The sequence below is a fragment of the Coregonus clupeaformis genome, chromosome 27 (genome assembly GCF_020615455.1).
Source record: "Coregonus clupeaformis isolate EN_2021a chromosome 27, ASM2061545v1, whole genome shotgun sequence".
NCBI lineage: Eukaryota > Metazoa > Chordata > Actinopteri > Salmoniformes > Salmonidae > Coregonus > Coregonus clupeaformis.
In genome coordinates, this window is record NC_059218.1 from 20563957 (window position 1) to 20576494 (window position 12538).

The 12538-nt window shown below is 52.7% G+C and overlaps 1 protein-coding gene across 6 annotated transcripts in view; it reads left to right on the forward strand.

Moving 5' to 3' along the window:
• LOC121541607 (NMDA receptor synaptonuclear signaling and neuronal migration factor) overlaps positions 1 to 12538 on the forward strand; it is a 58983-nt gene that overhangs the window by 25732 nt on the left and 20713 nt on the right. For 5 of the 6 annotated variants that reach the window (XR_005995776.1, XR_005995778.1, XR_005995777.1 and 2 more), the window contains exons 6-7: positions 11689 to 11741; positions 12277 to 12366. Coding sequence is in view for 3 of the 6 variants with exons in the window: in XM_041850754.1 (XP_041706688.1) it covers positions 11689 to 11741; positions 12277 to 12366 (143 nt within the window). In the remaining 3 variants the exon portion in view is untranslated. The remainder of the gene's footprint in view (positions 1 to 11688; positions 11742 to 12276; positions 12367 to 12538) is intronic. The other variant, XM_041850757.1, reaches the window with a different exon arrangement.

Below are 12538 nucleotides of genomic sequence, written 5' to 3' on the forward strand. Positions count from 1 at the left end.
GAGATTTGTTTGACTCTGTGAGTGAAATGACATAACGATTGGATTATCATTCATTGTTGGTGAACAATGTTTCTGGGGGTAAAACAAGGACTCTCTCTTTCTTCCTCGCTTCTTTCTCCCTTTCTCTCTCACTCTCTCTCTCCGGGCTCCTCATGTCTCACGTCTCCACCCACACGCGGTGGCTATTTTTGACCCTTTCACCAATAGACATGTTGTAGCCGCGGAGAACAATCGCATGGCGTGTTGGAGAGATGTGACCTACTGTTTGAGGGGGAGTTGGCCAGAGAGATCAGGTGTTTATCTCTTAGAAAATAGCAATTATACGGAATGGAATGAATAGGGAACGACAGGCAGGCCATTAGTGAAATGTCACTCAAAGCTAATGTGGTTATGCAGAGCCTTGTCACAGTTCCCTCAGCCAGAACCCAGAAGCAGACCAGGACAAGGAGAGTTGAACGAAGGTGAGGGTTTATTTAGATACAACCAAAGGTGCAGAATAATCCAGGGACAGAGCGGGCGGCGTGGATGAGTAGTTGGGGGTGCAGCACAAGGTCCAGTGATGGCTCGGCAGCCGCCGACCATCAGGCAGAGGTGGGGTGAAGGTTCCGGACGTGTGACTGCAGGTGGAACAAAAACGGAGGTAAGGACACAAAAACTCAACAAAGTACAAAACAACAAAACTCACGCAAGAAACTCTAAACTGATACACAGAACACCTACTGTTCATGGCTAACGATCCGGCAGGAACTGGATGTTTGGCCAGAGCCTAAAAAGGGTGATGATGAGGGCCAGGTGTGCAGATTGCTGACGGGATGCAGGTGCGGAAAACCAGAGAGCTCCCCGGAGCGTTCCCGAACCCTCGGGAAACAGGAGACTACGAACCCAAAACACTGGTCACCAGACAGGACCCGACTCAGACTGCCGGGATCGTTACAGTACCCCCCCTCCGACGAACGCCACCGGGCGGACCTCCCGGAGCGCCAGGATGGAGGCGGTAGAAATCCCTGATGAGGTCAGCATCTAGGACCTGTCGCCGCGGAATCCAACTCCTCTCTTCAGGACCATACCCCTCCCAGTCCACGAGATACTGGAAACCCCGGCCCCGCCGTCTGGAATCCATGATGCGACGCACCGTGTAGGCAGGACCACCTCCGATCATCCGAGGAGGAGGAGGAGGAGGCGGAGGAGGCAACAGAGGACTGAGGAAGACAGGCTTGAGGCAGGAGACATGAAAGGTGGGATGGACTCTGAGCGTCCTCGGTAGTTTGAGTCGAACTGCCACCGGATTGATCACCTTCTCCACCACAAACGGACCAATGAACTTCGGTAACAACTTCCCTAGACTCAGTCCGTAACGGAAGATCCCGTGTGGCCAACCAAACCCTATCTCCGATGGTATAGGTGGGAGCGGGGATCCGCGACGATTCGCCTGGAGCTGATACCGATCCGAACCTCTAAGGAGTGCCTTTCTGGCCCGATGCCAGGTCCGGTGGCAACGACGAATATGAGCCTGAACAGAAGGCACTGATAGCTCCCTCTCCTGAGAAGGGAACAGGGGGAGGTTGGTAGCCATACAGGCACTGGAAGGGAGACATCCCAGTGGCAGATGTAGGGAGAGTATTGTGGGCATACTCAACCCAAGGCAACTGAGAGGCCCAGGAGGTGGGGTTGGAAGAGACCAGACAGCGTAGCGTGGATTCCATCTTCTGGTTGGCTCTCTCCGCCTGACCATTGGATTGGGGGTGAAAACCAGATGTGAGACTGACTGTAGCTCCAATGGCCAAACAGAAGGACTTCCAGACAGCAGAGGTAAACTGAGGGCCACGGTCGGAAACGATATCACTGGGCAAACCGTGGACCCTGAAAACCTCCCCTAACCAGGATCTCGGACGTCTCCGAGGCAGAGGGAAGCTTGGCAATAGGCACAAAGTGGGCGAACTTGCTGAATCTGTCCACGATAGTCAGAACGACCGTGTTCCCCTCAGAAGCGGGCAACCCCGTGACGAAGTCCAGGGCCAGATGCGACCATGGACGCCGGGGAATAGGAAGGGGGTGAAGTAGTCCAGAGCTGGGCCGATTGGTACTCTTATTCTGCGCACACACTGGACAGGCAGCAACAAAACCCCGAGTATCCTCGGCCATGGCAGGCCACCAAAAACGTCTGCGAAGAAAACGCCATTGTCCGAGCCACGCCAGGGTGACAAGCCATCTTGCTGGCGTGGGACCATTTGAGGACAGCAGGACGAACCGACTCAGGCACAAACAACCGACCGGGTGGACCGTTACCGGGACCGGGCTGAGTCCGAAGGGCCGCCAGCACCTCCTCCTCAATCTTCCACATCACTGCTCCCACGACGCAGTTCCGGGGGAGAATAGTCTCGGTCTTGGACCCACTCTCCTCCGTCTTGGAGAACATCCGGGACAAGGCGTCCGCCTTGCCGTTCTTAGATCCAGGTCGGAACGTCAGGGCAAACTTGAATCGTCCGAAAAACAACGCCCACCTGGCCTGACGGGAGTTGAGACGTTTAGCTGATTGCACGTAAGCAAGATTCTTGTGGTCAGTCCAGACAATAAACGGTTGCTCCGCCCTCCAACCAGTGGCGCCACTCCTCCAAGGCAAGTTTCACCGCGAGAAGCTCCCGGTTACCCACATCGTAATTCCTCTCTGCAGGCGAAAGGCGACGAGAGTAGTAGGCGCAGGGATGGAGTTTACTGTCCGTGGAGCATCGCTGCGACAGGATGGCGCCAACTCCCACATCAGACGCGGCCCACTTCAACGGCGAACTGACGGGCCGTGTCCGGTTGAGAGAGAATCGGTGCGTTGGTGAATCGCCTCTTCAAATCCAGAAACGCTCGATCCGCCTCCGGATTCCACTTGAAGGTCCTGATACTGGAAGTCAAGGCAGTTAATGGAGCGGCCACACGGCTGTAATCCCGGATGAATCTGCGGTAGAAATTCGCAAACCCCAAAAATCTCTGGAGTTGCAATCTCGTACCGGGCTGGGCCCATTCCAGAACCGCTCTAACCTTCTCCTGATCCATCCTAATCTCACCCCTGGAGATGATGTACCCGAGAAAGGATGTAGTGTGGGCGTGAAACTCGCACTTCTCGGCCTTCACGAACAGGCGATTCTCCAACAATCGCTGCAGAACCTGCCGGACATGCTGGACGTGGTCGGAAGGTTCCTTCGAGAAGATCAGAATGTCATCCAGGTAAACAAACACGAAGAGACCGATCATATCTCTCAGGACGTCGTTCACCATACTCTGGAATACCGCTGGAGCATTGGTCAGTCCAAACGGCATCACCTGATACTCAAGTGACCCATCTGTGTATTGAAACCCGTCAACCACTCGTCCCCCTCTCTGATCCGGACCAGGTGATACGCATTGCGTAGGTCTAGCTTGGTGAACACCGTAGCACCCTGTAAGGAGTCGAAGGCAGAACTCATCAAGGGCAGGGGATACTTGTTCTTGACCGTGATGTCATTCAACCCCCGATAATCAATACACGGTCGAAGAGAGCCATCCTTCTTTCCCACAAAGAAGAATCCTGCCCCCAGGGGTGATGACGAGGGACGAACGAGACCAGCAGCTAGGGACTCCTTGATGTAGGTCTCCAACGCCTCACGTTCAGGTCGGGAGATACTGTATAACCTTCCCTTGGGGTAGACAGCTCCAGGAACCAGGTTGATGGCACAATCATATGGTCGGTGGGGAGGAAGTGACAGAGCCTTCTGCTTACTGAAAACTTCCCCCAAATCGTGATATGTCTCGGGAACCAGGGACAAATCTGGGGGTTTAGCCTCAATCACCTGACTGGGAACCGAATGGGGGCAGGCAGTCTTGAGACAGTTAGCATGACAATCAAGGCTCCAACTCGTTACCTTGCCCGTCACCCAATCGAACGTGGGATTGTGTTCCTTCAGCCAGGGGTATCCAAGGACCAGAGGAACATGGGAAGACGGCAGAATGAAAAATGAAATCATCTCAGAATGATTCCCCGACAACCGCATCTTAACCGGTTCAGTCCTCATCGTGATACGTGCCAGACTACTGCCGTTCAGAGTGGTCGCTTCAATGGCTTCCGGCAATTGCTCCTTGGAAAGCCCCAGCTGTTCCACCAACTCGGCATCAAGAAAGCTTCCATCGGCACCTGAATCGATAAAAGCGTTAAGCGCTAAGCTCTGATTCCTGTTAACAAGGGTAGCCGGGAAGCGGGGTCTGACAGAGGTACTGAGAGGTTGAAACTGGCTCGCTAAAAGTCCTCCCAACTTTAGCGAGCCGGGCAGTTTGACGACCGCCGGGAACAAGTGGAGATGTAATGTCCTGAGCGACCACAGTAGAGGCAGCAGTTGGTCTTACGTCTATGTTGACGCTCCTCCTTGGTTAACCCGTGCCGCCCCACTTGCATGGGTTCAGAATCGGGAGAGAGGTCCTCTCCACTAATCCTTAGTGGTGGAGAATGATCGACGTGTTCTGGTCCACCACCCGACCCGACTGGGAACTGAGAAGCTGATCGATTGGACGGAACCCATTGCTTCTCCCTCCTTCGCTCTCGGACTCGATTATCCACCCGAATAGACAAGGCTACCAAGCTGTCCAGGTCACTAGGCTCCGGATAGGAGATCAACTCATCCTTGAGCTGCTCCGACAGGCCCTGGTAAAAGGCCGCTTGCAAAGACTCCTCGTTCCATCCACTCTCCACAGCCAACGTCTTGAACTCGATCACGAAGTCGGCCACGCTGCGAGTTCCTTGGTGAAGAGAAAACAGACGCCTAGCTGCGTCCCTCCCTCGGACGGAATGGTCGAAGAGCTTCCTCATCTCGGCCGTGAACCCCTGGTATGAAGCCATGCAGGGATCCTGTCGTTCCCAAACGGCTGAAGCCCACTCCAGCGCTCGACCACGCAGCAACTCAATCAAAAAAGGCTATCCTAGCCTTGTCAGTGGCATAAGAGTAGGGCTGTAGATCGAACACTAATCCACACTGCATAAGGAAGGAACGGCATCTTCCCAGCTCCCCCTCATATTTATCCGGCGTCGGAACCTTGGGCTCACGGAGGGACACAACTTCAGAAGCGGCAGGCGAGATGGGTGAAACCGGTAGTGGGTCCTCCACCGGACACTGGCGTTGGTTCTGGACCTCCGTCAGGCCGGTAGAAAGGTTCCGAACTGACAACGCGATCTCCTGTAGTACCATGCTATGATGGCCCAACGTCTTCTCCTGCTGGGTAATGGCATGGCGAACAGAGTCCAGGTCCGCTGGGTTCATATTTGGCCGGATCGTTCTGTCACAGTTCCCTCAGCCAGAACCCAGAAGCAGACCAGGACAAGGAGAGTTGAACGAAGGTGAGGGTTTATTTAGATACAACCAAAGGTGCAGAATAATCCAGGGACAGAGCGGGCGGCGTGGATGAGTAGTTGGGGGTGCAGCACAAGGTCCAGTGATGGCTCGGCAGCCGCCGACCATCAGGCAGAGGTGGGGTGAAGGTTCCGGACGTGTGACTGCAGGTGGAACAAAAACGGAGGTAAGGACACAAAAACTCAACAAAGTACAAAACAACAAAACTCACGCAAGAAACTCTAAACTGATTCACAGAACACCTACTGTTCATGGCTAACGATCCGGCAGGAACTGGATGTTTGGCCAGAGCCTAAAAAGGGTGATGATGAGGGCCAGGTGTGCAGATTGCTGACGGGATGCAGGTGCGGAAAACCAGAGAGCTCCCCGGAGCGTTCCCGAACCCTCGGGAAACAGGAGACTACGAACCCAAAACACTGGTCACCAGACAGGACCCGACTCAGACTGCCGGGATCGTTACAAGCCTAAACACTTTAAACTGATCAATGAATTTTCTGTTTTTGATCTAGGCTACTAAAGCAAACAGGTTGAAACATCTCTACGTCTGGTCAGAAACTTCTGGCAAAGGGCAGTGGTGTTGAATATACAGTAGCAACAGGTGACAGATGCTATAGGGTATGCAGTAGCAGTTGAATTTTCCCGTTACTTAAAACACTCACCTGACGGATCTAAATTACGAAAGAGTTCAATCGTAAATCTTTAATGAATTTTTGTTAGGCACGTCTGTAATGAATACTCGGACAGAGTGGTAAGATCCAATCGCAGAATTGCGATGCTTTATTAGAGTACAGACAAGGTAATAGCTCAATCGTGGTCGGGTGGGCTGTGGTCAAAACCGGGCCAGGCAGAGACAGGCAAAGGTACCAAGGGAGCGGGCGTAGTCGTAGTCGAGGGCACAGGCACAGGATCAGAGTACGGTAATCACTGGGATAGACAAGCAGAGGATTAAGCAATACGGGGAGTCAAACAACAAGGCACAGGTCGGATACACGGGTAAACAAAAACAACAAACTCTCTCTCTCTCTCTCTCTCTCTCTCTCTCGGAACAAAACGCTTAGCAAGTCACAATGGAACAATACCTCGCACCGACTGAGCTTCTGAGCACACCTTATATCCTACACTAATTACTGACAGGTGTGCTCAGAACTCAGGTGAACCAGATCGAGTCTGATGACTCCCCCTCTCTGTAGATCGGGGAAGTGTCAGACTCTGTCTAGACCCAGCCAACCCCCGATCCCTTACAGTATCCCCCTCCCCAGGGCCGGCTCCTGACGGCCTTCTACCTCTACCGGGTGGTCTTCCTCTGGGTCGGGGTCCCTGGATAATCTGGGTGTTCAGCGTGGAAAGTGGTCTTGAGAGCGGGATCCAGTATGTCCTTAGCAGGGACCCAGGACCGTTCCTCAGGTCCATATCCCTCCCAGTCCACGAGATATTCGATGCCCCCTCGTCTCCGTCTTGACTCCAGTATCTCGTGGACTGTATAGGTGGTGTCCTGTTCATCCTCCAAAGGTGGTGTAGTAGGTTGTTGAGCGATTGGGGGGTACATCGGGCTATAGTGGACAGGTTTCAACAGGGAGACGTGGAACGTAGGGGTTATCCTGTAGTGTCGGGGAAGTAACAGACGGTAGGTGACAGGGTTAATACGTCTCAGTATCTTAAAAGGCCCGATGTACCTGGGTTGAAGCTTCTTGCAGCTCCGTCGGAACCGCAGGTCCCGGGTAGACAGCCACACTCGTTGCCCGGGTTGATAAGTGGGAGTAGGTCTCCGGCATCGGTCGGCGTAGGTCTTTTGCTGTTGTGAGGCCTGACTGAGATGTTGATGGGCTGTCTCCCAGACCTGCGCACTCCGACGGAACCACTCGTCCACCGCCGGTACCATCCCTGATGCGGCATCCCACGGGAACAGGGGTGGTTGATACCCTAGAACACACTGGAAGGGCGTTAGGCATAGGGAGGTGTGAATTAGTGAGTTCTGAGCATACTCTACCCAAGGAAGGAATCGGCTCCACTCTTGCGGCTGCCGCGAACATTGTTTCCGTGGATATTTCCCAATTTCCTGGTTGAGCCGTTCTGTCTGCCCATTGGCCTGGGGATGATATCCGGAGGTTAGGCTAACCGAGATGCCCAAGCGTTCGCAGAAGGCCTTCCATACCCGGGATACAAACTGGGGTCCCCGGTCGGAAACAATATCCTCCGGGACACCAAACTGCCGGAACACCTGGTAAACATAGTCTCAGCCATCTGAGTGGCGTTAGGCAAACGGGTCATGGGTACTAACCGGCACATCTTGGAGAAGCGATCGATGACCACGAGAATTACAGTATGGCCCTCTGATTCTGGTAGATCTGTAACAAAGTCCATTGCAATGTGCGACCAGGGTCGTTGAGGAGTTGGCAATGGCATCAGCTTACCCTCCGGTAGTGCACGAGGTACCTTGGACTGAGCACATACTGGACAGGATAAGACATAGTCTCTGACGTCATCTGTGAGGGAATCCCACCAGTATTTTTGGCTGATGAGTCGTGTAGTTCAGGTGATTCCGGGATGACCAGATCCCAGCGACGTGTGGCACCATTCCATCAGTTGAGGTCGAAGCGGAGCTGGTACAAACACCTTTGACACCGGGGTTTCTGGAGGGGCTGGTTCCGATTGTAGGCTCTCCTGAATAGTGTCATCGATAGCCCACCTCACAGGACCAGCACGGCAACTCATGGGGAGGATAGGTTCTGGTTCCACGGGTCTTTCCACGCGCTCGAACCGTCGGGAAAGCGCGTCCGCCTTACCATTCTTGGACCCGGGGATATAAGAGACAGTGAATCGGAAACGGTTGAAGAATAAAGACCACCTTGCCTGTCGGGAGTTCAGTCGTTTAGCACTGTGAAGATACTCCAGGTTGCGGTGGTCCGTGAGCACTTGGAACGGATGCTCTGCTCCCTCCAACCAATGTCTCCACTCCTCCAGTGCTAACTTCACCGCCAGTAGTTCGCAATTATCCACGTCGTAGTTCTGCTCGGCCGAATTCAGTTTCTTTGAAAAGAAAGCACAGGGTCGTGATTTAGGCGGCTCACCTTGGCGTTGGGATAACACGGCTCCCACTCCAACCTCCGAGGCGTCCACTTCCACGATAAACGGCAAGGTAGGGTCCGGCTGACATAAAATAGGAGCGGTGGTAAAGCGTTGTTTCAACGTCTCAAACGCACGCACTGCCCCCTCCGTCCAGTTCAGACTGCGACCCTTGTAGCTGGTCATCGCCGACAGGGGAGCTGCGGTGGTGCTGAAATTACGCACGAACCGTCTATAGTAATTGGCAAACCCTAAGAATCTCTGGAGCTCTTTCACCGTCTGGGGTTGAGGCCAGTCTTGTACCGCTTGTACCTTGGATTCATCCAGTTTAACCCCGTCGGGAGTGAGTATGGCCCCAAGGAAGGAAATCGTCGTGACATGGAATTCACTCTTTTCTGCCTTCACGAACAGAGAATGGTGTAGGAGCCGATCCAGAACCTGTCGTACATGGGACACATGTTCACTCAGAGAGTTAGAATAGATTAGGATGTCATCAATGTACACTATAACAAAGCGATCAATCATGTCCCTGAAAATGTCATTCATGAACGCCTGGAATACTGAGGGCGCGTTGGTAAATCCATAGGGCATGACACAATATTCATAGTGTCCTCGATGTGTGATGAAGGCGGTCTTCCATTCATCCCCTTCTCTAATGCGCACCAGATTGTACGCACTCCTGAGGTCCAGTTTACTGTAGATAGAGGCCTGCCCCACCTGCTCGAGGGCTGCTGGGATCAAAGGAAGGGGGTAACGATTTTTTATGGTAATATCGTTCAAACCTCGATAGTCTATACAAGGACGCAGTCCGCCATCCTTTTTCTTCACGAAGAAAAAACTGGATGCGGCGGGAGACGTAGATGGGCGAATGGCCCCTTGCTGTAGCGCCTCATCAATATACTTGCTCATCGATTCTCGTTCCGGCTGTGACAACGGGTAGATTCTTCCACGAGGAGGTGTAGCCCCGGATAGCAGCTCAACCGCGCAGTCCCAGGCCCGATGAGGTGGTAATACGGTAGCCCTCTCCTTGGAGAACACCTGCGCGTAATCCTGGTATTCTGTTGGAACAACAGTAGACACCGCACCCTGCGCATCCTCCACAGTAGACATTTTGCAAGGTAACTTGAGGCACTCTGCCCTACATACCTCACTCCAAGCAGTGATATCGGCAGATTTCCAGGAGATGACCGGATCATGGGTGACGAGCCAGGGGTGGCCGAGAACTAGCGGCTCTCGTGGAGCGGAGATGATGAACAAAATGATGTCCTCATGGTGTATGGAGCCCACTTGTAACTTGATCACCTCCGTACGGTGCGTAATGAACCCAGTGCCCATGGGCTCACCGTCTAGCGCGTTGACTCGCAGGGGAGGTTGAATTGGGATAAGTTGAACTCCCAATTCCTCAGCGAGACCCATATCCAGAAAACTGGCAGCCGCTCCGGAATCAATAAGACCCTCCAACCTGCGCACTTTCTCTCCGACAGATAAGGTAACTGGCACATACATTTGTTTAGCTGTAATGTTGAACCCTTGAGTCTCACTCACCGGTTTGGCAGTTCCGAGGCGATATCCTGGGTTACGGTTTGGTCGTACCGGACATTGACGAACGAAATGACCCGACTGACCACAATACAGGCATAGTCCGTCTTGCCGACGTTGTTGTCTCACCGAACCTTGTAGGGGTGACCGTCCCAGTTGCATAGGTTCCTCCTCAGATTCTCTCCTCCGCTCTGTCGATTGCGTAGGACCAGTGACCGAGGGCTCCCGGACTGTGGATACCTTATGTTGCACTATAAGATTACCAATAGAGATGGCTATGTTGATAAACTCATGTAGCGCAGTGATATCTCCCCGACAAGCCAACTCAGTCTGTACTTCTTTGCGCAGCCCTCTTCGGAAAACGGTGAGCAAAGCAGTCTCGCTCCATCCGCTACCGGCTGCTATAGTACGGAACTCTAAAGCGTAGTCGGCTACTGTGCGACGGCCCTGCTGAAGTTCGCATAGTTGGTCTCCCACACTACGCCCAGATACTGGGTGGTCGAACACCTCTTGGAACAGCCTCTTGAACTGAACTTCCGCATTCAACTCGGGGACCTCAGCTGTCCAAAGCGCAGTAGCCCAATCCAGTGCTCTTCCCGTTAGCAGAGAAATCATGAAATCCACCCTGCTACGGTCATCGGGAAACATCGTACGATTATACGACATATACAGGGACGTCTGGAGTAGAAGCCCCTGACATTTGCCAGGTTCCCCGTCATACCTTGTCGGTAGAGAAATCGGAGGTGCATGACGAGGACTGACCGTGCTCGGGGTGGTGCCCTCAGCCGCACCAGCGTTGAGTAGCTGCAGGAGTTCATCCATCCGTTTCTCTTGTATCTCCCATCGCCTCTGTAATTCCGCTGGATCCATGGTAATGGCGAGGTATTCTGTAATGAATACTCGGACAGAGTGGTAAGATCCAATCGCAGAATTGCGATGCTTTATTAGAGTACAGACAAGGTAATAGCTCAATCGTGGTCGGGCGGGCTGTGGTCAAAACCGGGCCAGGCAGAGACAGGCAAAGGTACCAAGGGAGCGGGCGTAGTCGTAGTCGAGGGCACAGGCACAGGATCAGAGTACGGTAATCACTGGGATAGACAAGCAGAGGATTAAGCAATACGGGGAGTCAAACAACAAGGCACAGGTCGGATACACGGGTAAACAAAAACAACAAACACTCTCTCTCTCTCTCTCTCTCTCTCTCTCTCTCTCTCTCTCTCTCTCTCTCTCTCTCTCTCTCTCTCTCTCTCTCTCTCTCTCTCTCTCTCTCTCTCTCTCGGAACAAAACGCTTAGCAAGTCACAATGGAACAATACCTCGCACCGACTGAGCTTCTGAGCACACCTTATATCCTACACTAATTACTGACAGGTGTGCTCAGAACTCAGGTGAACCAGATCGAGTCTGATGACTCCCCCTCTCTGTAGATCAGGGAAGTGTCAGACTCTGTCTAGACCCAGCCAACCCCCGATCCCTTACAACGTCTCTGTCACTTTTTATCTTATTATGGCAGCCTATTCCCTATATAGTGCACTACTTTTCATAGTGCTGTTGTCCTGTGGGTATCAAAAGTAGTACACTATTTAGGGTGCCATTTCGGACACAGCCACTCTCTTTCCCTTATTAATTAACTTCTTTCTCTAAATGATTTTGACTGTCTTCCCTTCTTTTTCTCCTCCCTCTCTCCCCATCGCCCTTTCTCCTCATGCCCAATCTGCCCACAGGAACTTCCGGAAGCATCTTAGAATGGTGGGCAGCAGGAGGATGAAGGCACAGAGTGAGTCACAGTGTCACTATGTGCTGTGTGTTCTCCCAACATGTCCGCCCCCCATCAGTGGTTTTGTGTTTTGTTGACTTTGTGTTAATGCATGCCTGGGATTATGCATGGCCTTGTGTGTGATGTGTGTATCGGTGTGTGGCATGCCGTTGTGCACCGGTGATTGTGTGTGTGTGTGTGTGTGTTGGCACACGTTTGATGAACCTACGTGTGTGTGTGTTTATGCTGGTGTTTAGGCTTAGGTGGTCTGGATATGCAAGTTGCTGCTGGATATGTGAGACGTTAAGCTAACGAATGGGAGATCTCCCCAGTCTCTCATTTGTGAGGCTGGTCATGTTGCACCTAGCCACAACTCACCCACCCAGTGTGTCCTTTGGAGAGGAGCAATGGTGTTACGTGTGCGTATGTGTGCTTGCTTGTGTGTGGATACAACAGACCATGTGCGGTGTGTGTTGGGTTGGGTGTTCAGGGTGTATGTGTTCAGGGTGTGTGTATGGTGTGTGGCTGTGTGACTCTCTCTCTCCACTTGCACTAGCATTTGCCGAGCGTAGAGCGATGAGTTTCAACCGCTCCTGGAGTGATCCCACCCCTGTCAAGAATGATTCTCCACATGACCCCAGAGACAGTGAGTCAATACAGTAACACACATTACTATACACACTCACTCAGACACTCAAAAACTGGGCACACACACAGACGAACACACTCATACACTAGTACAAGTATGCTGGACAGGGTTGTGGTGGTCAATTCCATTTCATTTCCAGTCAATTCCAATTCCAATTCTCTTCCATGCT